This window comes from Tursiops truncatus, chromosome 8 (genome assembly GCF_011762595.2).
Source record: "Tursiops truncatus isolate mTurTru1 chromosome 8, mTurTru1.mat.Y, whole genome shotgun sequence".
Taxonomy (NCBI): domain Eukaryota; kingdom Metazoa; phylum Chordata; class Mammalia; order Artiodactyla; family Delphinidae; genus Tursiops; species Tursiops truncatus.
The window spans coordinates 97,690,209-97,716,072 of record NC_047041.1 but is presented as its reverse complement, the minus strand read 5'-3'; the positions used below and the strand labels follow the sequence as shown (position 1 = coordinate 97,716,072).

At 41.1% G+C, this 25,864-nt stretch overlaps 2 protein-coding genes across 2 annotated transcripts in view; one reads left to right on the top strand and one right to left on the bottom strand.

Moving 5' to 3' along the window:
* The window catches only part of STX3 (syntaxin 3), a 143,646-nt gene that overhangs the window by 63,477 nt on the left and 54,305 nt on the right, over positions 1–25,864 (bottom strand). The gene's annotated exons all lie outside the window — the stretch shown is intronic.
* On the top strand, positions 7,479–22,379 carry CBLIF (cobalamin binding intrinsic factor). The gene is made up of 9 exons (XM_019948524.3): positions 7,479–7,557; positions 8,255–8,431; positions 9,175–9,288; positions 9,691–9,831; positions 11,749–11,930; positions 16,090–16,267; positions 17,640–17,841; positions 19,989–20,107; positions 22,162–22,379. The coding sequence occupies exons 1-9, from the start codon at positions 7,479–7,481 to the stop codon at positions 22,221–22,223; spliced, it is 1,254 nt and encodes a 417-aa protein (XP_019804083.1). The 3' UTR covers positions 22,224–22,379.

Below are 25,864 nucleotides of genomic sequence, written 5' to 3'. Positions count from 1 at the left end.
CAATACATAAGGCAACTGCTAACAGCTCTAAAAGAGGAAACTGACAATAACACAATAATAGTGGGGGACTTTAACACCTCACTTACACCAATGGACATATCATCCAAACAGAAAATTAATAAGGAAACACAAGCTTTAAATGACACAATAGACCAGATAGATGTAATTGATATTTATAGGACATTCCATCCCAAAGCAGCAAATTATACTTTCTTCTCAAGTGTGCACAGAACATTCTCTAGGATAGATCATATCTTGGGTCACAAATCAAGCCCTAGTAAATTTAAGAAAATTGAAATCATATCAAGCATCTTTTCTGACCACAACGCTATGAGATTAGAAACGAATTGCAGGGGAAAAAAACGTAAAAAAACACAAACACATGGAGGCTAAACAATACGTTACTAAATAACCAAGAGATCACTGAAGAAATCAAAGAGGAAATCAAAAAATACCTAGAGACAAATGACAATGAAAACACGACGATCCAAAACCTACGGGATGCGGCAAGAGCAGTTCTGACAGAGAAGTTTATAGACATACAAGCCTACCTCAAGAAACAAGAAAAATCTCAAATAAACAATCTAACCTTACACCTACAGGAATTAGAGAAAGAAGAACAAACAAAATCCAAAGTTAGCAGAAGGAAAGAAATCATAAAGATCAGAGCAGAAATAAATGAAATAGAAACAAAGAAAACAATAGCAAAGATCAATAAAACTAAAAGCTGGTTCTTTGAGAAGATATACAAAATTGATAAACCATTAGCCAGACTCAACAAGCAGAAGAGGAAGAGGACTCAAATCAATAAAATCAGAAATGAAAACGGAGAAGTTACAACAGACACTGCAGAAATACAAAGCATCCTAAGAGACTACTACAAGCAACTCTATGCCAATAAATTGGACAACCTGGAAGAAATGGACAAATTCTTAGAAAGGTATAACCTTCCAAGACTGAACCAGGAAGAAATAGAAAATATGAAGAGACCAATCACAAGTAATGAAATTGAGATGAAAAGTCTTCCAACAAACAGAAGTCCAGGACCAGATGGCTTCACAGATGAATTCTATCAAACATTTAGAGAAGAGCTAACACCCATCCTTCTCAAACTCTTCCAAAAAATTGCAGAGGAAAGAACACTCTCAAACTCATTGTATGAGGCCACCAACACCCTGATACCAAAATCAGACAAAGATACTAAAAGAAAATTACAAACAAAAGAAAATTACAGACCAATATCACTGATGAATATAGATGCAAAAATCCTCAACAAAATACCAGCAAACAGAATCCAACCACACATTAAAAGGATCATACACCATGATCACGTGGGATTTATCCCAGGGATGCAAGAATTCTTCAATATACACAAATCAATCAATGTGACACACCATATTAACAAATTGAAGAAGAAAAACCATATGATCCTCTCAATAGATGCAGAAAAAGCTTTTGACAAAATTCAACACCCATTTATGATAAAAACTCTCCAGAAAGTGGGCATACAGGGAAACTACCTCAACATAATAAAGGCCATATATGACAAACCCACAGCAAACATCATTCTCAATGGTGAAAAACTGATAGCATTTCCTCTAAGATCAGGAGCAAGACAAGGATGTCCACTCTCACCACCATTATTCAACATAGTTTTGGAAGTCCTAGCCACGGCAATCAGAGAAAAAAAGAAATAAAAGGAATACAAATCGGAAAAGAAGATGTAAAGCTGTCACTGTTTGCAGATGACATGATACTATACATAAAGAATCCTAACGATGCCACCCGAAAACTACTACAGCTAATCAATGAATTTGGTAAAGTAGCAGGATACAAAATTAATGCACAGAAATCTCTTGCATTCCTATACACTAATGATGAAAAATCTGAAAAAGAAATTAAGGAAACACTCCCATTTACCATTGCAACACAAAGAATAAAATACCGAGGAATAAACCTACCTAGGGAGACAAAAGACCTGTATGCAGAAAATGATAAGACACTGATGAAAGAAATTAAAGATAATACCAAGAGATGGAGAGATAGACCATGTTCTTGGATTGGAAGAATCAACATTGTGAAAATGACTATACTACCCAAAGCAATCTACAGATTCAATGCAATCCTTATCAAATTACCAATGGCATTTTTTACAAAACTAGAACAGAAAATCTTAAAATTTGTATGGAGACACAAAAAACCCTGAATAGCCAAAGCAGTCTTGAGGGAAATAAATGGAGCTGGAGGAATCAGACTCCCTGACTTCAGACTACACTACAAAGCTACAGTAATCAAGACAAGATGGTACTGGCACAAAAACAGAAATATAGATCAATGGAACAGGATAGAAAGCCCAGAGATAAACCCACGCACCTATGGTCAACTAATCTATGACAAAGGAGGCAAGGATACACAATGGAGAAAAGACAGTCTCTTCAGTAAGTGATGCTGGGAAAACTGGACAGCTACATGTAAAAGAATGAAATTAGAACACTCTCTAACACCATACAAAAAAATAAACTCAAAATGGATTAGAGACCTAAATGTAAGACCGGGCACTATAAAACTCTGAGAGGAAAACATAGGAAGAACACTCTTTGACATAAATCACAGCAAGATATTTTTTGATCTATCTCCTAGAGTAATGGAATAAAAACAAAAATGAACAAATGGGACGTAATGAAACTTCAAAGCTTTTGCACAGCAAAGGAGACCATAAACAAGACCAAAAGACAACCCTCAGAATGGGAGAAAATATTTGCCAATGAATCAATGGACAAAGGGTTAATCTCCAAAATATATAAACATCTCATGCAGCTCAATAGTAAAAAAACAAACAACCCAATCCAAAAATGGGCAGAAGACCTAAACAGACATTTCTCCAAAGAAGACATACAGATGGCCAAGAGACACATGAAAAGCTGCTCAACATCACTAATCATTAGAGAAATGCAAATCAAAACTACAGTGAGGTATCACCTCACACCAGTTAGAATGGCATCATCAGAAAATCTACAAACAACAAATGCTGGAGAGGTTGTGGAGAAGAGGGAACCCTCTTGCACTGCTGGTGGGAATGTAAATTGATACAGCCATTATGGAGAACAGTATGGTGGTTCCTTAAAAAACTAAAAATAGAATTACCATATGACCCAGCAATCCCACTACTGGGCATATACCCAGAGAAAACCATAATTCAAAAAGACACATGCACCCCAATGTTCATTGCAGCACTGTTTACAATAGCCAGCTCATGGAAGCAGCCTAACTGCCCATGGACAGACGAATGGATAAAGAAGATGTGGTACATATATACAATGGAATATTACTCAGCCATAAAAAGGAACTAAACTGGGTCATTTGTAGAGACGTGGATGCATACTGTCATACAGAGAGAAGCAAGTCAGAAAGAGAAAAACAAATATTGTATATTAACGCATATATGTGGAACCTAGAAAATGGTATAGCTGAACCGGTTTGCAGAGCAGAAATTGAGATACAGAAGTAGAGAAAACACATATGGACACCAAGGGGGGAAAGCGGCGGGGGTGGGGGGTGGTAGTGGGATGAATTGGGAGATTGGGATTGACATGTATACACTGATGTGCATAAAATGGATGACTAATAAGAACCTGCTGTATAAAAAAATAAACTAAATTTAAAAAAAAGAAAGTATAGCCTCTGGGGTTCCTGTTCTGAACGTTATTTGCTAATAGAAACAACTGTGTCAACATTAGTCTTGAAGCAATACCGTGGCTGTAACGTAATTTACAAGAAAGTATGTGTTCAAAGAGCAGGCACACCAGGTGTGCACGGGTTATCTCAGGACTGTTACAAGCAGGCTCTGGAACCCAAGGTCAGCACCATGCTGGTTCCTAATCCTGTATTAGATTCTTGCTGCTGCTCTAACAAATTACCACAAATGTACTGGCTTAAAACAAAGACAGATATATTCTCCTACACTTCTGGACGTCAGCAGTCTGAACTGGGACTCACTGGGCTAAAATCAAAGTGTTGAAAGGGCTGTGTTCTTCAAGAGCTTCTAGGGGGAGAATTCATTTCCTTGTGTGTTCCAGCTTCTGGAGGAATCCTGCGCTCCTAAGCTCATGGCCCCACCGCCTTCAAGGCCAGCAATTGTATCATGCTGACCTCTGCTTCCTTCATCACATCTCCTTCTCTGACTCTAAGTCTCCTGCCTCCCTCTTTCACTTATGGACTCCTGTGATTATATTGGGTCCATCGAGATAACCTACAATAGTCTTCCTATTTTAAAGTCATTTTAATAATGACCTTAATTCCCTTTGTTTTTGGACTCCTTAGTCAGTAGAAATTGATCAGAGGCCAGACAAGAAATTCAGGCAAGGCTTTATTGGGACCCCTGCCACAGCAGGGGGCAGCAAGAACAAGTATCATGTTCCCTTGCTAGCTCACTCCCCGAGCAGAACAAGCTGGTTCCTTACGTGGGGGTGAAGGTAGGGATGTGTCCGGGGCTCGGGCCTGGGGGGTGGCTAGGTGGTCTGCCCACCCCTTTGGCGGTATTGTGCACAGGAGGTACCCTGCTTTTGCTCCCAGCTCTTCAGAGGTGCCAGTTGAGCTTGTTTGGTCTTTTTGTATTTTTTGTCCAGAATTTGCCCCAACTGCACATTCATGAAGTTATTTTTAGACCCTTATAGTTTCTTTGTATTTTGCTGCTCAGGGAGACGTTTGTCCAGGTTCAAGCGTTGCAGCACAGCACAAAGGGTCCCAGGTCCCAGCCTGTCTCACCTTTACCATGTAACTCAGCATATTCACAGATTCCAGAGATTAGGATATGGACGTCTTGGAGGTGGGGGGATTATTCTCCTCCTTCATATGGCATACAAGGCTCTCTACCATGCAGACCAAAATTGTCTTTCTGGCTTCATCCCCCACCAAAGGCTGTGTATTAGTGATATACGGCTGTATAACAAGTCACCCTAAAGCTTAATGGCTTAAAACAACAACACTTATTATCTCACAGTTTCTATGGGGGAGGAATCCAGGGACAGGTTACCTGGGTCCTCTAGCTCATGGTCTTTCATGAGGCTACAATCAAGATATCGGCTGGGGCTGCTTACATCTCAAAGCTCAACTGAGGAAGGATCTGCCTTCAAGCTCATTCTCGTGACCCTTGGTGGGATTCTTTCCTCCCTGGCTGTGGGATAGAAGCTGCTCTCAGTTCTTTGCTGCACCGGCCCCTCCGTAAGGCGTCTTACAGCGCGGCAGCTGCTTCATCAGAGCAAAAAGCAAGAAGAGCCAGAGAGACTGCAAGCAAGACGGAGCCGGTCTACTGCAACCTCATCCCATCACTTTTGCTGTATTATATTTATTAGAGGCAAGGCCAGCCCACACGCGAGAGAAGGGGATTAATTACATAAGAGCATGAATGCCAGGAGGTGGGAACATGGGTCGATGTTAGAAGCTGTCTAGCACACCCCAATACGTATCCTGCGTTCTCACCTATGAAACCACCAAATTAGTCCAAGAAAGAAAAAAAAATGCTTTTTTTAATCACCCATGCTATATATTTGTTCATTAATTCACTCATTCAAAAAGTATTCATTTGATAATGCCACTTGCAGCAACATGGATGGACCTAGAGATTATCATACTAAATGAAGTAAGTCAGACAGAGAAAGACAAATATCATAAGATACTTACATGTGGAATCTAAAATATGATACAAATGAACTTATTTACAACGCAGAAACAGACTCACGGACATAGAAACCAAACTATGGTTACCAAAGGGGAAAGGGGGTGGGGGAGTGATAAATTAGGATTTGGGGATTAGCAGATACAAACTACTATATATAAAATAGATAAACAACAAGGTCCTACTGTATAGCACAGGGAACTATATTCAATATCCTGTAGTAAACAAAATGGAAAAGAATATGAAAAAGAATATATAACTGAATCACTCTGCTGTACACCAGAAACTAAAAAATGAAATGAAATAAATAAAATGAAATGAAATAAAAAAATAAATAAATAATTTTTAAAGTATTCATTTGATTCCTACTGTGAGCTGGGTAGTGTCTCAAGTACCTGGGACAAAGCAGTGTACAAAATAGATTAAGCTCCAGACCCTTTGGAGCAGACATGCTAGTGGAGAAGGAGACATACAGTAAGTGAACTACACATAGAGTATGACAGAGGGTGAGGCGCTAGAGCAGGTAAGGGGCACGGTGGGTGTCAGGGAGGTGAGGCTGTCTCATATGTAATGGTCTGGAAGGCTTCTCTAAAAGCTGACCTTTGAGCAGAGACATGAAAGAAGTGAGGGAGCCACCATGAGAGTATTTGGAGTAAGGATTTCCCAGGCAGAGAGGACAGCAAGAGCAAAGGTGGCTGATGGGTTCAAGGAACAAGAAGTGCTGCTGGAACAGAGTGAACAAAGGAGAAAGTGGGTGGAGGTGAAGTCCAGAAGGAAACCAGATGCCAGATCTTACAGGGCCTGGAGGTCGTTAAAAGGAATTTGAATTTTTCTTTTTGCTTTTTCATCATATGGTATATTTTCTCAATTTTTATCGGAGTATAAGTTGATTTACAATGTTGTGTCAGTCTAAGCTGGGAGTCACTGTGAGAATGGCCTCCTAAAAGGAGCTACTTAAAATGCGGTGGTTAGAAAAAAAACTAGCCCCCTCCTTCGTAATCTCATTACTTCCAGTTCTCTGTGTGAGGGGGAGATATACTTTGCTTTATTATACAGCTACAATTCTAAAAACATTTTTTAATATATACATATTACTTAACATAGTTCATTGAGCTCACGTTTTGCAATTACTTACTTTCAAAGATAATATCTGAAAGCCCAGGTGTTTGAGACTGCTTTCATCCCCAGATAAGGAAAGAGAAATCAAACAAAACCATTTATGGCCCATTGCTTTCCCAACATCAAACAACTTCAAAGAGCCTAGGCTGGAACCCAGGTCACGTCAATTTAATTCATTGCATAAAGCCAGACCTCACCTGGCTGATGCTCGCCTGAGAGCCAAGAGGGCTTATTGTAAAGCAAGTGCCTCAGACTGTGAGGTGCTGCCTTAGGGATCCCCCAAACCCCAATGAAGTGGTTGCCGAGAGGCGGTCTGGGTGCGCAAAGGCTTAGGAGAAGGTCTCTGTTACATTCGCACGTTAGCCAGCCTGCCAGGATTTTAGTAAAGGACACTTGGTCATCGCTGCCTTCACCACATGTAAGCCCTGAGTGTCTCCTATGACTGTGCGGCCTACATGTGACCTTCAGGCACCTTGGAGGCTCTATAGTAGGTAAACTTAGATAAGCAAGTGGATAGTTTTATCTCGGAGAGTGCAGTCAGCATAAGTGGTTAGGAGTGTCTGGAGGATGGGGGAGGAGAGCAGACTGTTTTACAAAGAGAAGCATATATAAGAAACAGTAGAGAAATACTCTACTTGCAAACACTGGGACTTGTGAACGGGAGACGTGGACAGGAGACAGTGGGATGACCCGGGTCACCCTCCAACTCCTGACCCTTCTCTGGGCTATGACTGGGACCAGCACCCAGACCCGAAGCTCATGCTGTGAGTAGAGCGTTTTTTCCAAGGTCAGCGAAGCAGTTACCCTGGGGATAGGCAGAAACCTCAGACACTGAAGTCTGCTCATGAGACAGTGCCTGGAAACAGGGATCACTCTAGGAGTTCCAAAGCGGGTGAGTCAGGGTGTGAGTGTGTGTGGTTCATCTTTCCTGACTTAACAGCATAAGTTCTTTGAGAGGCAAGTCTATGCATTTTACTTTAAGAGAAATTGAAATATCATTGCAGGAATGATGGTTGATGATACAGAGAAAGGTCTTCAGTGGCTGTTCTGACCAGGTACCACTATTAGTGAGAACGTTGGGTACCTGCTGAGGATAGGTCATATCCCAAATCTTTCATATTTGTCATGTAAGAGGGAGAAAAAAATGGATGCAAGGAAATCAGTGACTTCTAGGAACATGCTAGAAATAGCATGAAATGTCTGTGAGCCATAGTGCTCGACGTTACTAAGTGAAAAATCACTTTCTTAAAGATAAGGGCTATTTGGGAAGATGTAGGGACTAATTGGCCTCCAAAGAAAAAGCCCAGTGTTTTCTCCATTGCTCTTTAATAATCACCCCAAAGGGAGCATCCCTGAGGATACCAAGGCTAATCCTGTCTTCTCCTAAGAGACACAGGAAACATGTTTCTGAGAAGAGGGAATGAGGATGAGGGGTTTGGTAAACGGCTCTGTCCCTTGCAGCTGTTCCCTTAGCAGAGCAGCCCTTGGTTAATGGCATCCAAGTGCTCATGGAGAGCTCCGTGGTCAACTCTGCCTTCCCAAACCCCAGCATCCTTATTGCCATGAACCTGGCCGGAGCCTACAACTTGGAGGCCCAGAAGAACCTGACTTTCAAGCTCATGGACAGTGACACAGCTGGTGAGAAGCCAGGGCCCCTCTGCCCGCTCCCTGAATCTCCATCCCCAGGGCCCACCTCCATGTGCCCCCACCCCAGTGCTACCTGTGATGGTACCTGAATCACCCGAACACCTTTCCCTGCATCCCTGGAAGGACTCATGTGTGAAGTCAGGGCATTCACACAGGAGGGCAGCAAAGCAGAAAGAGCTCTAGATTAAATGTAAAAGAGCGGATTTCCAGGTCTGGCTCTGCCACTTACTAATTCTGTGACCTTGAACTAGTCACAGATCCCCATCAACCACTCGGTCGTCATTTGCGAAATGCAAATAATTCTAATAACAATAACACTAATAGCAATAACAACAATAACAATAATAATAAAATCTCTGTTCTGCCTACCTCACAGGAGTTGCCTTCAGGTTCAAATTAGATAAACTTGAGTAAAGTTAAAATTATCTTGTAACTATACATTTTTTTAATATACGAATTTGTATGGGTGTTCTTGCTGCTTTTCTAAACAGATACCAGGAATTCCTGATGGGGTTGTCAAGTCACATAGAGGCCACTAGATTAATGGCCTATTTAATGTTTGTCCATACTTCTTCAATGTTTTTCCATACTTCTTTCCTTGAGAAAGATCAAAAAACTAATCACATTATTTAAAAAATCGAAATGATCTGGAAAGAAGCAGAGAGCTCAGCCTGGCCCCTGGTGCTCTCCCCTGAGAACGCCTTTGTTTAACTATATTGTTCTCTCTTCCACAGACCTTACCGTTGGTCAGCTTGCCCTCACCATTATGGCCCTCACCTCCTCCTGCCACGACCCTGGGAAAAAAGTATCGATTCTACAGAGACAAATGGAGAACTGGGAACCTTCCAGTAAGACCTCATCAGAAGGGAGGGGGAAGTGAGGCAAATGGCTTTTCCTGAGAATTTTAAATCTATAAAGAAAAAGGAAGGGAGAGTGGAAGTTTAGGCAAGAGACACAAAGTACCTCTGATGATCCCACAAGTGAGATCTCCACTTCCAATCCAATGAACTAGAAAAGACCACTATCCCAGGCAAACAGTTCTATGCCATCATTGAGGACAGCAGCATCCCTCTTATTCTGTTCTCACGCCAGATGACAGTCTTATTCTGAGACACATGGAAGTTATCTCTTGCCATATGGTATCTTTCCTTTTGGACAGGTTTTCTAGCAATGTATCTTTAAAAGGTTTAGCTTTTCCTTTTTCACAAATATCTTCTTTACAGTGAACGTGAGTCTTATGAAGGCCCAAGGCCTCAATATCCCTGCTTCATCCTTCTATGGGCCCAGCCTGGCGATCTTGGCGCTGTGCCAGAAACACTCGGCGACGACCTTACCCATAGCAGCCCGCTTTGCCAAGAGCCTGCGGGCCAATTCCTCTCCCTTCGACGTGGGTGAGTCGGTTACCACTTTCACACAGTGCCCTGAGCTGGGAACATCAAGGTCACTGAAGGGTAGAGCTGGAGGGAAAGTGGGAGGGGGGGAGCTTTCCGTGGAAGAGGAGCTGAGGACCGTGAAAATGCCTGGAGATGAGAGATACTGGGCAAATATTTGTTGGACATGTGAATTAAGGTATAAATGAAAGAGAGAAAATAAAACAGAAACCAGGACAATACTTGCCACGTCTGACAGTTAACAGACAAATCAGGATCTCCACTGAGGACAATAAATACGTCATCCAAGGCAGGAGTTGCTCCCAGACGAGTGATTAAATTATCAAATCAGTGTCGGACTCAGTCCTGCCCTGAACCTCCTCTTTAGTCGCTGCTGATGCTTCCACACTCTATTCTTCTCGATGCTCCTCCTTACTACATCCAAATATTCTTTTCTTTTTTTTGGCTGTGTTGGGTCTCTGTTGCTGTTCGTGGGCTTTCTCTAGTTGCAGCGAGCGGGGCTGGAGCATGGGCTCTAGGTGCGTGGGCTTCGGTAGGTGCAGCACGCGGGCTTCAGTAGTTGTGGCTCGCGGGCTCTAGAGTGCAGGCTCGGTAGTTGTGGCTCGCGGGCTCTAGAGTGCAGGCTCAGTAGTTGTGGCGCACGGGCTTCGTTGCTCCGCGGCATGTGGGATCTTTCCGGACCAGGGCTCGAACCCGTGTCCCCTGCGTTGGCAGGCGGATTCTTAACCACTGCCCCACCAGGGAAGTCCCCAGATATTCTCTTTAACTAAACAGCTACCCTCTGAACACTAAACCCATAATGCTCCCCTTCAAGGATGCACTGGAACCATCTTATTCCTTCATCCTGCAAGCACGTGGCTGCTTGTGAATGGAAGCTCTATCCTCTACCACACCATGTCCTTCTTCTGCACATAACGATCCCTTCTCTGTATGATGCCCTCTGTGGGGGGCACTGTTATGTCCCTCATTGGTGGTCATCTTTTCTCCTCTACCACTATCTAAGCAACAGGATTATCTCAGGTTTTCACCCCTTATACGTGTCGCATCAGCAACCTCTCTCTTTTCAGGCTTTAGCGGACCAGCACACAGGTAGGTATTTACTCAAGTATCCTCCCCATGGGTCAAACACACACTGGCCTCTGTTTCCCATCTGGGACCTCATGCATTGCTGGGGCCTCTCTGCCAGTTCAGGAAATTGGGGCTTCTTTGCCAACATTTTCATCCTTAATGAGGTGATGAAATTTTGGGTGGAGATTAGGGTGGGGAGGGAAAGATCGATGAAAAAAATGCCATCTGGCAAGTCTTTGATTTCTTCTGGTGTCGTCATGCCAGAGTTTTTGCCCATTCAGTTCACACATAATAAGAATGAAATAATGAAAAAAGCCCTTGTGCTGGGTACTATGGGAGACGAAAATCCCCGCCCCCCGCCATCTAAGAACTCACAGGGCACAGTTAACAGCAGACAGTGCTGAGATTGCAAAACAGGTACAAACAACAAATGCTAAAGGAATCCAGAAAAGAGACTACACTTGTTGTAGTGTAGTCTCTTTTCTGGATTGACAGAGAGGACTTCCGTGAGAGGTGGTGATGGCTGGACCTTCACCAACTGCTGACACCTTGAAAGATAAACATTGGGACAAGAGAAGTGGGATTGAAAATGTTGCTAGTCGACTTTCATTCAAAGCATGAGCTGTGGAGTCATACACATCTGCATTCAGGTGTGTGGCCTTGGGCAGTTACCTAACCTCTCTGAGCCTCCATTTCCTCGTCCCCTAAATGGGGATAATTATAGGTCCTATTTCACAGATTGTCCTGAAGGGTAAAGGAGATGATGAACCTGAACACAATAAGCACACAACTGTTAGCTGTTCATATTGTGGTGATGGTGGTTGTCTTATCCCGTGCTGTGATTCTCAGACACAGGAGCAGTGGTGACCTTGGCTCTGACCTGTATGTACAACAAGATCCCCATAGGTTCAGAGGAAGGTTACAGAGCCCTGTTCAGCCAGGTACTAAAGAACACTGTGGAGAATATCAGCATGAGCATCCTAGACAACGGCATCATCGGAAACATCTACAGCACTGGCCTTGCCATGCAGGTAAATGCGTCACTGATGCCCTTCGCTGGGTCCATGTCCCTAAGCCTGGATTGTAGGACCAAGAGACCAGGCTTCTGGTAGTATCTCTGTGGAGGACCAGCTACTGTGACTAGAGGTAGATTCCTTACGGCACCCGTGCCTCAGTTTCTCTACTGGTGAAATACAGGTACGTGTTAATTCATCCCTACCTCACAGGTAAAGTATAAAATCAAATACGCATGAACTCTTTTCCCTTCCATGGGAAAAAAAAAAGAAATAAATAAATCCAAGAAATGTATTGGTTTATTATGAATAATGATCAGTTTGTTCATAATAATTATAGACAATTGAAAGTTTGGTGTATTAGAAAATAACGATATTCAAGGAGGGCCTCAAAAAATATTGAATCTTCTGATTCCATGCTGCCAATCAAGTGTTCTTCTATCAGATCTTTACCTTGATCCAAGAAAAGGTGGGATTGTATTCAAAATGATTAATGAAAATAATCTAAAACTGCCTGGACATCTAATCTTTGTCAAGGTCTTTTACTATCTCAGTCTCAGTTCAACCTCACAAAGATCCCTAATATATGTCAGCGCCAGATGTGTCTGGCCATCAAATCTATGCTCAGTCCTATGCTTCTCTAGTATAGAGTCTCAGGCTTGGATTCTATAAGATGCTGCTTGGTATAGCTCCAAATACAACCACACACACACACACACACACACACACACAGACCTCCCCTTCCGTTGATATAGCTCCAAATACAACCACACACACACACACACACACACACACACACACACACACAGACCTCCCCTTCCGTTGATATAGCTCCAAATACAACCCCCCCCCCCACACACACACACACACCCCTCCCCTTCCGTTGATATAGCTCCAAATACAACCACACACACACACACACACACACACACCCCTCCCCTTCCGTTGATTATGGCAACATCTTCCCCTGGAAAACACACCAATAATAATGGGGAGAGAGAACCAACTAGAATCAAAAATTAAAGGGTCATCTGTGGCCAAATCCTGTAGTCCAAACTAAGAAATTTATGCTCCAGAGTCTCAAAGTGCCCCATGGGATTAATAGAAAAACTACATCATGACCTTCCCAACTTGGAAATCCCAAGAAACAGAGAATCGTAATATCATGCTTAGTGAATTAAATCAAGCAAAGAAAGATAAATGCTGCATGATATCACCTATATACAAACTTGTGGTTACCGAAGAGGAGAGGGAAGGCGGGAGGGACAAATTAGGGGTGTGGGACTAACAGGTACAAACTACTAGGTATAAAATAGATAAGCAACAAGGATATACTGTATAGCACAGAGAATTATAGCCATTATCTTGTAATAATCTATAATGGAGTATAATCTGCAAAAATACTGAATCACTATACCATATGCCTGAAACTAAAATAATATTGTAAATCAACTATACATCAATAAAAAATAAAGAAACAGAACCATGGAGTTACAATGCCCACCCTACACCTAATTTAGCTCTGAACTAGTGCAGGGGGTTGGAGACTGGTCTGATATTCTATACATTAAAAATTAGTGACGTAATGTACAGCGTGGTGTATACAGCGTGGTAAATAATACTGTGTTATATATTTGAAAGTTACTGAGAGTAAATCTTAAAAGTTCTCATCACAATATAAAAAATGTGAAACTGTGTGGTGATGAATGTTAACTAGACTTACTATGATCATTTGACAATATATACAAATACCAAATCATTTGTTACTACACCTGAAACAAAGATAATGTTATATGTCAATTACATCTCAATTTTTAAAATATTTTTTAAAATTAAGATTAAAAAATGAGCAAAGGGCATAAATAGACTAGAAATTAGTTCATGTTAAACATAAGAGTAAATACACAGTCCCCACTCCAATGTGCTATCGGACCAACTAATGAAAATAAAGTCAGTTTCTACGTCATGTCGTGGCCAATAAAATTTTGTCAGAGAGCAAAACACTGTTTGTTTTTATGGCTGAATCATACAAAAGCTTTCCCAGGCCTCAGGTCTAGAAAGCTTTGTGGGGGAACAAAGGAAGTCTTGAAGAAATCTAAGGCAAGTTTTATTCGTGACTCACTTAAAATAACCTTGCTCACCTTAGAGCCAGACGGAGAAGTGTTTGCTTTTGCTAATTTGGTTTGTGCATTCTATCTGGGATTTTAGCACCTGCAGAGTACACCGTGAAAAGCTGTACCTGGGAATTAAAGTTTTTCCTTGGAAAAAGGCAGGACCTCACCCATATCCAGATAGCAAAGGCCACATGGATTACTTGTCAGTTAGGATACATAACCTCTCCCTACCAGCCTTATACCAGAGTTTACCCAGGCAGCCCGAGGTCTGAAATCACCAGATATCTACTATATAAACTTTTTCTAATCTCAAATGTTCTGGTGTCAAAAACAAAGGGTTTCTAAGGCTGTAACAACTTGGGTTTGCATTCCAGATTGGCCACCATCTTGGGCAAATATTGAATTTCCTGGAATTTCATTTTCCCCATGATAGCAAAGGTATAAAAATAGTCACAGGCACAATGTGGCATTTAATAATTATTTGTGATCTCTCCCAGTGGAAGAGACGTGATGTTTAGCTTCCTTTGCAGCCTTCACTCACCCTCTGCCAGCTGTCAGTGCCCTTCAAGTGACCTAGGCCACCCACATTGTTCCCCAGAGGCATTTCCTCCTCTTTCTTCCGTAAATATTCCAACACTTTCAAGGTTCCTCTGACAAGAACCTAACTTGGGGACATAAAACTTCTTCATGCGAAGTTATTACTGACTTCTAACTGGCTAATGCATTACTCCTTTCTAAAGAGTTGGTGTTGTGATGTTTTATCCCAAGGGGATACATCTCACTTGGTGGGATTTGGGATATGAATATGGCAAGTGGACAAGATACGGATACGATTGCTGGGAAAGCCTGACTGATGCCCTTTAACCAAACTGCCCTGTAAAGGGGTCTCTGGGAAGAGCCATTGTCATGGCTATGGAGGTTAACAGAGCCTGTCAAAACTGCCTAGTTGCTCACAGTACTGCCTCTAGCTCACGGCCATTTCTGGTTCCCCTCCCTTCACCCATTTCCCATTCAAAGCTTCAAGTGAATGGGTCATCAGCAACCCCAGACCATTAACATGCTGTGGTGGATGAGTCAGCACAACTGTAAAGGCAGGGAGGTGCTAAGGACAGCTTCCGCAACACAACGTTACAAAATGCTTTTGCATAGCAACCCATCTGAACCTCCAATGACTGCCCCAAAGGTAGGCAGGAGCTATGATTTCTATTTTACCCGTGAGACAGAAAACTCAGCAAAGTAGAGTGACTTGCTTGGTGTATTCATCAAGACTCATTTTGCAAATAACAGAAACCCAAATAATTTTTGCTTAAGAAAAAAAAATGGACATTTACTATTTCACAGAAACTGGGGGATCCAGGGCTCGATTAGGTGATTTCAGGATTAATCAGAATAAAGGGCTCAAATCACATCAGGGATCACTCTTTCATCATCTCTCAGCCATGGTTTTTCTCATTCTCTCCTGCTGTATGGCTTCTTCAGAGTGGCTGAGAAAGATGGTCACCAGCACCTCCATGATTACTAACCCCAGCAAGGGGGAAGAAATGTTTCTCTCTCCCAATGTCTGTGTATCCTGGAAGGACTCTGATTCGTGCATGTGTCCATCAATCACTGTCACCAAAAGGATAGTACTCTACGATTAGCCCAGCCCATGAGTCCACCCTTGTGGCCAGGATCGTGGAGCCTCTAGCTGACAGTACTGACATGATCAAAAATGTGGGAAGAGCTTCCCCAGGAGCTTGCTTTGCCAGCTCTCATCCTCCTCCTACATGCAAGAACTGTTAGTAAATACTGCAGCCCTAATAGCACTCCCTGAAACTGAGTGTAGCTCAGATATTTATTGTGTGACTGCTACGTGACAGACACTGAACTAAGCAGTGGGGACACAGCCGTGAATAAGACAGATGGTGTCCTGAACCTCGTGCAGCTTCGGTTTTGGACTCTGGTTGATCACAACGATTAGTGATCAAGTCTGTCCCTTATAAGGTTAATAAAGGCCAACTCTCAGCTATACCTAATCTGTCTCTCTCTCTCTACCCACCCTCCCACCCCCACCCTGGCCCCAGGCTCTCTCCGTGACACCTGAACCACCTAAGAAGGAGTGGAACTGCCAGCAGACCATGGATTCTGTACTGGATGAGATGAAGGAGGGGAAATTCCACAACCCCATGTCCATTGCCCAAATCCTCCCTTCCCTAAAAGGCAAGACATACCTAGATGTGCCCCACGTGTCTTGCAGCCCTGGTAAGAACTCTTTAACATCTGTCTCTCCCTATAAAGTGGCAACTTATGCCAGGAATGATACGTGGACCAATTTTAAGTGGATAAGGTCTTGTTATATACATGACTGCCGTGTAGGCAGGGCCAGTTCCCAGGAGTTGTGTGTTAGCACACGGCCATGCTGTCCTGCCCTCGGAATTCTGCTCCCACATCCACTCCATTCGACACACATTTACTGAGCACCTACTACAGGTAAGTCATTTTGTTGGATGCTTGTGGAGAGAGAAGATCCATGGTCCTAACAGTCAAATAACATATGACTTCATTCATTCATTTGACAAATGCACCAAACACTAGGCAATATCTTATCATATCTGCTCTTTACAAAGTCAGGAGATGGTATGTAGACAAAAACTACAATATTTGGAAGAATGAAATAAGTATTAAACAGAAATAGAAGCCATATACAGTGCAAAAGCAAAGAAAGTATGACCAATCATTGAGTTTGGGAACCTTAGGAGAAGAACAGAGATGACATTTCAGCCAAGACTTGGAGATATAAAAATGTGCTCACAGCACACCAAAGGGATGGGGTGGAAATCTGGCACGTTACCTTTTTATTTGAAATATCTTTATTTTATCCATTTAAAAATATAATACAGAGATACTTAAAATTCAAACATGGCAGAAATATACATCTAGAAAGTAGAGTCCTGCAAAAAAATTTATCACCCCAGAGTCTTTGGTATAGATTCCTCCAACTCTTCTTTCTAATCAAATACTAACATAAAGTATGATTCATCTTATGTTGCATGGACTTCCTGAGATAAGCAGAGATAAGTAAGCTCCTTGTCTATCTCAGTACAGAATCTATAGAGACCACAATTAAGCAACCTGACCACAATCATACCAAACATAGCCACATTCACTAACTCCTTAGGCTGCTTCCCAAAGGTTTCCCAACTTGAACAAGGTGGCCATGGAGTCCTTCCTAGGATTCTGCACTAGGTGCCCAGGTATTTTGTTAAATGGCCTGAAACTTACTACCTTTGCTTCCAGATTCTTCGGGCTAACAAAAAACCCCAAGAGAACAGTGAGCACCATGTAAAATACATGACTTAGGGCTCACAACCCTCCCTTCAGTTGACAAATCCTTTTAACAAAATAAACGTTCGTTATTAAGCTAGCTGTCAGTTCTTCAGCTACGATCAATTCTCTAGGATGGAAATGAGAGCTTCATAGGTCACACCAGTTCTTCAGAACAATCCACAGAGGACACAAAACCACTGTCATCTCTTGAAATGTGTTCTGGGATAAGCTGCCAATAACAGAGATTTCGTACCTATACTACAAACCCCATAATCTTTAACAAATTTGGCCTCTTTGCTCTTCCCAGGTCATGAGGTGCAACCAACTCTGCCCAGCCATCCTAGCCGTGTTCCCACCTCAGCATCCAATATCACCGTCAAGTACACCATAAATAACCAACTGAGGGGTGTGGAGCTTCTCTTCAATGAGACCATCAATGTTAGTGTAAAAGAAGGATCAGTGCTACTTGTTGTCCTAGAGGAAGCACAGCGCAAAAACCCCACATTCAAGTGAGTGTTACAAGTGACATTCACCATTCCTCCCAAGCCCAACCTGAATTCCCATTCTCTCTCTTCTTCCTTCATTTTCTTGCTTTTTTCCCTTCTGATCATGTAACAGATCTTTATTTAATAGCCCCCTGAGGAGCCTGCGATCTAGTAACTAGGCAAGGCTCTCATAAAAATTAAATCATTCAAGTCAATATAAGATGGAGTTTTTAAAACAGGAATTCAAAGGAGAGAGAGCACAGTGTGGATTAGAAGAGTCAAGGAAGGCTGGTGGCTTTGGACCACATTCAAAGAATAGGTACCATACAGGAAGATAGGGAAGGATGGTATTCTGGGAAGAGGGGGATGGTGAGGACAAAGCATTCGAGACAGGACTGAGCAAGGAATTTAGGGTCAATGAGTAGACCAGCTTGACGAGACAAGAGAATACAGGACTGAATTAAATGAATGATGTCTGGAAGGATACATTGGGTGATATCGTAGAAAGCCTGAAATACCAGGCTAAGGAATTCGGACTTCATGTTGCAGAGAAGCATTGAAAGTTTTTGAGTAAGAAAAGTCATGTTGTAAAATGTTCATTGGTTTGGGGAATGAGTGACAAGGAGGAAAGCTACGGCGTGACTACAGAAATGAAGCTGTAAACTGATGAGGACTTCATCTAGGAGACATGTACTCATACCAAGGAAGATGCCCCAGGGCCCATGAGTGACTGCATGTGGGGGTCAAGAGCAAGACGCTTCAAAACTATCGGTAGGAGTGTCAGGAAGAAAGAATGTCCTTCAGAGAAAAACCTAATTCCGTTAGATGATTAATTGTTGGCATTCAAAACAGAAACATTAGGAAGCTTTTGGAGGTATAAAGGAAGTCCTAGAAAAAGAGGTCAGGACAAGCAAAAGAGACGGGGTAGTCATCTGATAGAGTTGACGACTGAAGTTAGGGACAGTGTAGTAGGTGGCAGATACAATGCTTCCAATAAACCATGAGACAGATACAATTATTCCCATTTTACAGACAGAACCACGTAGGCCCAAAATGGTTAAGTAATATTCTGAAGATCACATAACATGCAAACTATAGGAATTGAGATCTGAACCCAGATTTGACTGACTCTTATGCTCTTTCTACTACCCAGTTGGGAAAGGGAAAAATATAGAAATAAATCACAAAGGAGAACATTAAACTTTGGGGAATGTTTATGGTTTGCAAAACGAGGGAACAGTAGAGAAATATGGAGAAGCCTAAGCTATAGGAGGAGGAGGGGGAAGATGCCAGGTCATGGAAAGGAAGAGAGGAGATACTTTCAAAGAAAAGATGGCCCAATCCAAATTCTGCAGAGAGCTGTCCAGGAGAAAGACTGACAAAGGCCAAGGAATAGACGAGTGACGTGGGATCTGTTCTCCAGGGTTAGGATAAGTACACGTGTCTGCTGCCCACAGACCAGCTCCATCACTTCCCTAACTTCTGTAGAACAGGTCAAGATAAAGATCGCGTTTCGAGAATACTTAATTTTCCAACAACCTGCTAATGTACTTTACTTCTTCTCTAAGCTCAGCTTTAATTTTACCTGATTTAACTTTTCCTAACTATAAATGTAATAAATACACATAGGAGAAATTTTGAGGGGGGGGAAGCATAAAGAAGAAAACAAAACATCTATAGTCTATCTATAATATAATCACTGTTGGTATTTTTTATAATTTTATAGGTATTTTCTCCATGCATATTACAAATAGTTGTGATCCATAATTAACGAGATAGATAGATATTTCTGATACAATGTGTATCCCACATTTTCACTTAATATTATTGCATAAGCATTTTCCCATTTCACTGAAAAATATGATTTTCTTAACTGCAAAAGAGTCAATCTTGGATATTCATTCCATCTCTCACCTAATTTTTTTGCCCATTGTTGGACATTTACATTTTAAAAATCTGCTTAATGATAGGTTTTTTAAAAATCTGTTCATTTTATTTTTATTTAATTCCAAGTGAAGTAATTTTATGTTCATTAGTCATTTGCGTTTTCTCTTTGAAACATGATTTTTTCTGATCTTTAAAGCATTTAGAAGGTCTCTGTCCCTTCATCTTAACTTCTTATTGCCTGACTTAAAGTGAGGTATTAATCGTATATGATTTTATTCTTACAGATTTGAAACCACAATGACATCCTGGGGACTTGTGGTCTCTTCTATTAACAATATCGCTGAAAATGTTACTCACAAGACGTATTGGCAGTTCCTGAGCGGCAAAACACCTTTAAATGAAGGTGAGAGAAGAAAAGGAATGTGGGCATTTTCTCCATCGTTTGAAGGCTAATTCTTTCATTTCCATATTTAATTTAATCGATAAATAATTGTGAGATTCTATGTATATACAATAATTGTACATATAGCTGTTACATACGTATGTACATATGCAGATATATTATGAATATATATACAGTGTTGATAGATAGATAGATGGATAGATAGAACAGATTGGTAGCTCTCTAAAAAAGCTTTTGAAAAAATCAAGAATCCTAACTCCACCCCGAGCCAGTGGGAAAATATCCAGTGAACAAGAAAAGTGGATTGACCTAAAGTAGTAAGAGCTAAAGAAGGAAAAAGCAGATGTGAGAAAGATTTTTTTTTTTAAGTGTGTGATCTAAGAAGATGGCCAATTTGGGGTTAAAAAATTAAACACGTATGTGTAAAGCAAAAGAACAGTGAATTCATAGCCAGTGGGAAATAAATGAGAGGGATAAGATAACATCTATTAATGTAGTAATGTTATCTTATTTCATACATCAACTCTGTAGGCATTAGTGACTCTTTTTACGACAAAAAAAAACTAAGTCTCGCAAACAAAAAAGGAACTTGCCCAAAGCATCCATGTAGTATGTGATAGAGCAGATAATCAAGGCCACAGCTTCACTCGAAATCCATTCTTCGCCTTCTTTTGTTGTAGTGTTGTTAAAAATCACCAGAAAGAAGAATGTTTGTGTGGGGAAAGTGGGAAGAATAAAACTCAGACTTCAGCAAAACCTTAACAATCTTTAAAATGTTGGCGCAAATACTAAAACATCCTGCAGCTTAAAAAGAGTACTGGTCTATGGTTTTGTCGAAGCACGATGTTACCTAGTTAACCTGATGTTCATTGTCACCCTTCTTTGTCAAGATGCTTCATTATCCAAGATTACAATGAGAGAGACGTTTTTCCTGGAGCCTACCATGGATTTGACAAAAAAATCTGGCCAGTCAGAATTTGTGGAATTGTAGCACAGCATTTAAGAAAGATCTTAGAGTCACATAAACCTTGGTTAGAATCCCTTTCTCTCTGTCTCTGTCTCTCTTTTTTTTTTTTTTTTCCCACACCATACAGCTTGCAGGATCTTAGTTCCCTGACCAGGGATCAAACCTGGGCCCAGCAGTAAAAGCGCTGAGTCCTAACCACTGCACCACCAGGGAATTCCTGAAGCCCCTTCTCTTATTTTCTAGCTACACTAGGCAAATAATGAATCTTCTCTGAGGCACAGTGCCCACAGCTATAATATGGAAAGAGCAGTAACCATTTCTTAGGTTATTGTGAGGATTAGAAATAATGTGTTTGAAATGAGTAAATTCAGTGCCTTTTGCATGGTATCTGTTCAAAAATGCTAATCACTATCGTTATTAATTCTCTTACCACCTTCATCTCAAGAATTGCCCTGGGAACGCAGATCAGGCTAATTCTCATGTCTGCCAGTTACTTTTCTTCTCTGGGGAAAAGCAAGTCCTCTGAGATCCAAAAAGATCCGGGCCTGGAATTGTCATGCTTTCTGATGCCTCGCTACTTCAGAGTGAATCATCGATTATGTCACCATCTGTGCTTCCTGCCCAGAAAGACGAGAATTCTCAACCCATTGCCCTTCCTCACTTCTTACAAAATCTTCTAAACGGAACATGAGTTCCCGCCTTGAATGCTCTAAATTTGGCTTACATAAGCCCTTTTAATAGAAATTACTTTCTTGCATACTTATTATGTGTCAGATACTGCATGAGGCATTTGGCAATCATTATTTCTAATCCTGAAAATAATTCTTCAGCATAAATACTAGTAGTACAATAGTGTATATGAGGGAAGGAGGCTGGCACAATCTAAGGGGCTTGGCCAAAGACGCGCTCCACATGGCAACTGAGAGCCTGGAAACAAGGACCCCTGAATCTCAGTTCCATGCTCCCTTCATACTAATCAACTCTGGCGATTTTGTCTCTCTAACCAATTTGATGGGCTGGTCCCGTGGGAGAGTGGTGTGGTTATGGGCACCGTGGGCACCTCGTGTTGTTCTCTGCTTGTGTCCAGGAGTTGCTGACTACATACCCTTCAACTGCGAGCACATCACAGCCAACTTCACACAGTACTAAGGAGGAGAAGGATTGAGCTTCTATCAAACGTCCCCGGAGGACGGCTGGCATTTTTTTTTCACCTCATTTCAAATCTGTGCAAAAAAGTCGGTATTTACAAGGCTACCATATTCCTGGTTAAAACATGGAAACCACAATGTAAAATAAATGATGCAAACTTCACTGGAGTTTCAACATCTGTGACCCATGAAAGCAAAAGTCCGGCTTCTCAAGACAATGACCCCCAGTCATCATTGAAACCTAGGGTGAGGGGGGAAAGGGGGCGTCTCGCTGATATTCTGGAAGGTCATTCTGACCTTTTTGATTAATTAACCAACACACTCTTTTATTCTATAAAGGAAAGGATGTATCTTTAAAACTTCTATTTTGGGCTTCCCTGGTGGCGCAGTGGTTGAGAGTCCGCCTGCCGATGCAGGGGACACGGGTTCGTGCCCCAGTCCGGGAAGATCCCACATGCCGCGGAGCGGCTGGGCCCGTGGGCCGTGGCCGCTGAGCCTGCGCGTCCGGGACCTGTGCTCCGCAACGGGAGAGGCCACAACAGTGAGAGGCCCGCGTACCGCAAAAAAAAAAAAAAAAAAAAAAAAACTTCTATTTTTATTTCTTATACCAAGTACTCCTTTTCAAATCACCTAGTGTAAACATATATATGTACACACATTCATCCGTACATAAAGTGACCAAAATTATTTCACATGAAGCTCCCAGGTGGTTCAGAACTAGGTAAATCATGTTATCGATATATCACAAACTTCTATGTCCAATATTTGTTCTGCGTAAATCACATTTCAAATAGATTTTATATAATTTATCTATGTATTTAATATATTAATATGAACTTAATGTGTATTTAATATTAATTTAACATATAATATGTTTTATATATTAAATGTAGACATATAACTGTGTCCCATAAATAATACATATAACATTTTAGGTATAATATATAGATCTATAATCTCACCCTGTCCTACATATGTATATAAATACTGAAGGTACAGATCTTTGGGAGAAAAATTTAAGACAATCAACTGGTAAATTCTGCTTGTTGGAGTCAACACTGGAACAAACTTTCTAGAGAAGAATATGAACATTTGTAACAAAAGACATAAGATGTACACTTTGATCCCCAAAAGTCCTAATTCTGAAATTTATAGAAAGGGGGAAATCATAAGAGGACACAGATATATATAAGAATCTAAATGTCAGCTGGGACAATTAGAGAAAAAAACTTAGATATGCAGCCTCAATACAGTTCCTAAAACTGAAGCCCAGAAGTGGACAGACTTCACGGCCCCATCACAGGCCTCCCCTCCTGGCATCCCAGAGCAAGAACCTGCTCTCTGGTGACGATCTGGCTCCCGGGAGAAAGAGGCATGAACCACACAGGCCCAGATCCTCACACCCATCACAGCTATCAGGTAAGTCACTGTATGCCCGAAAAAGACCAGGACTGCTACAATGGTAGAAACCCTCAGGGAGCGGTGAATAAGTGCTCTCTCATAACATATCATAATGTTTGTAATACGGAAAACATGGAAACAATGGGTATGTCCCAAAACAGAGCAATGCATAGGTAAACCCTGGTGGGTCTGTACGATGGGATTCTTATAAGTCACTAAAATTCATCTTGAAGGTAAATAGTTGATGACATGAAAAGACGTTCATGCAGAGCCAAGTGAAGAAATCAGACTACACAGCATCGCAATATCACCCGTCCCATGGTGGGACAGTGGTTACCTCTGCAGGATAGAATGATTAGTGATTGATGTCTTTTTGTTTATTTGTTTCTCTGGTTTCTAAGTTTTCTCCGTTCAACACATAATAATTGAGCGATGGAAATGGGGGGAAATTATTTTAAACAAAGATGACTTTTCCTCCTTTAACAAAAAATTGGGCAACCAAAGGAAGGTGTGTGTGTGTGTGTGTATTCCGCACCCAGCGTTTGCTATAATGATAGAAATTGAAGGAAAAAGAGGGGCATGAAAGACTAGGGGGACTCTCAGGCTGGTTTCATGTATGAAAACCTCGTTTTAACTACCTACCTAGTTATTAACTGTGTTCATCTGTATTGGCAGGGGTGGGGGACAGGGGAGTGAGGTTGACAATGGGTCTGCTATGAGAAGTTGCAATTCCCCTTTGAGGAAGCACCTTAATTAAATGTAGTCTGTGTGGGTTCATTTTTGCGTAATCTGTAATGCCCCAGACTGCATTCCGTTGTTTCAGTGACTAAAATAAGTGCTTTTGTGACCTCTAGTGGTCATGGCTGGTAAAGGATAAGCCTCCTTTAGGGAGTGGTCAGTTATGCATAACCACTTTTGTGAAGATGCAGGAGAAAGAGGAAGGAAGATTGCTACCAAATACTTTTCCCCTCTTTAAAAATAGTATGGAATTAACAAAGTGGATATAGAGGGAACATACCTCTACATGATAAAGGCAAGCCTACGGCCAACATCTTACTCAAGCATGAAAAGCTGACAGCATTTCCTCCAAGATCAGGAACAAGACAAGGATGCTTATTCTTGCCACTTTTATTTAACATAGTATTGGAAGTTCTAGTCACAGCAGTCAGACAAAGAAAAAAGAAATAAAAGGAATCCAAATTGGAAAGGAATAAATAAAACTATCACTGTTTGCAGATGACATGATACTAGACATAGAAAATTCAAGACATTACCAAATAACTAGAGCTAATAAATGAATTCAATAAAGTTGCAGGATACTAATATAAAGAAATGTCATGTTTCTATATACTAACAACAAACTATCAGAACAATTAAGAAAACAATTCCACTTATAATTGCATCAAAAAGGATAAAATAAGAATAAATCTTAATAAAATAAGAATAAACCAAAGAGGGAAAATACTTGTACTCAGAAAACTATAAGACACTGGTCACAGAACTAGAACAAATTCTAAAATTTGTATGGAAACACAAAAGACCCTGAAGAGCCAAAGCAATCTGAGAAAGAAGAACAAAGTTGGAGGTATCACACTCCCTGATTTCAAACTACACTTCAAAGCTACAGTAATCTAAACAGTATGGTACTGGCACAAAAAATAGATCAAAGGAACAGAATAGGATCCAGAAATAAACCACACTTATATGGTCAATTAAGCTACAATGAAGGAGACAAGAATATATGATGGGGAAAAGACAGCCCCTTTAATAAATAAACTGAACAGCTATGTGCAAAAGAATTAAACGAGACTACTTCCTCACACCATATACAAAAACTCAAAATGGATTAAAGTTGTAAATGTAAGACCTGAAACCATAAAACTCCTAGAAGGAAACAGAGGCAGTAAGCTCTTTGACATCAACCTTAGCAGTATTTTTCTGGATATGTCTCTTTAGGCAAGAGAAACAAAAGCAAAAATTTTTTAAATGGGACTACATCAAACTAGAAAGCTTTTGTACAGCAAAGGAAACTATCAATCAAGTGAAAAGGCAGCCTACCAAGTGTAAGAAGATATTTGCAAATGATGTATCTGATAAAAGATTAATATCCAAAATACACAAAGAACTCATACAACTCAACATGAAAAAAAAAAAAACACCTGATTTTAAAATGGGCAGAGGACCTGAATAGACATTTTTTTCCAAAGAAAACATACAGAAACCAACAGGTACATGAAAAGA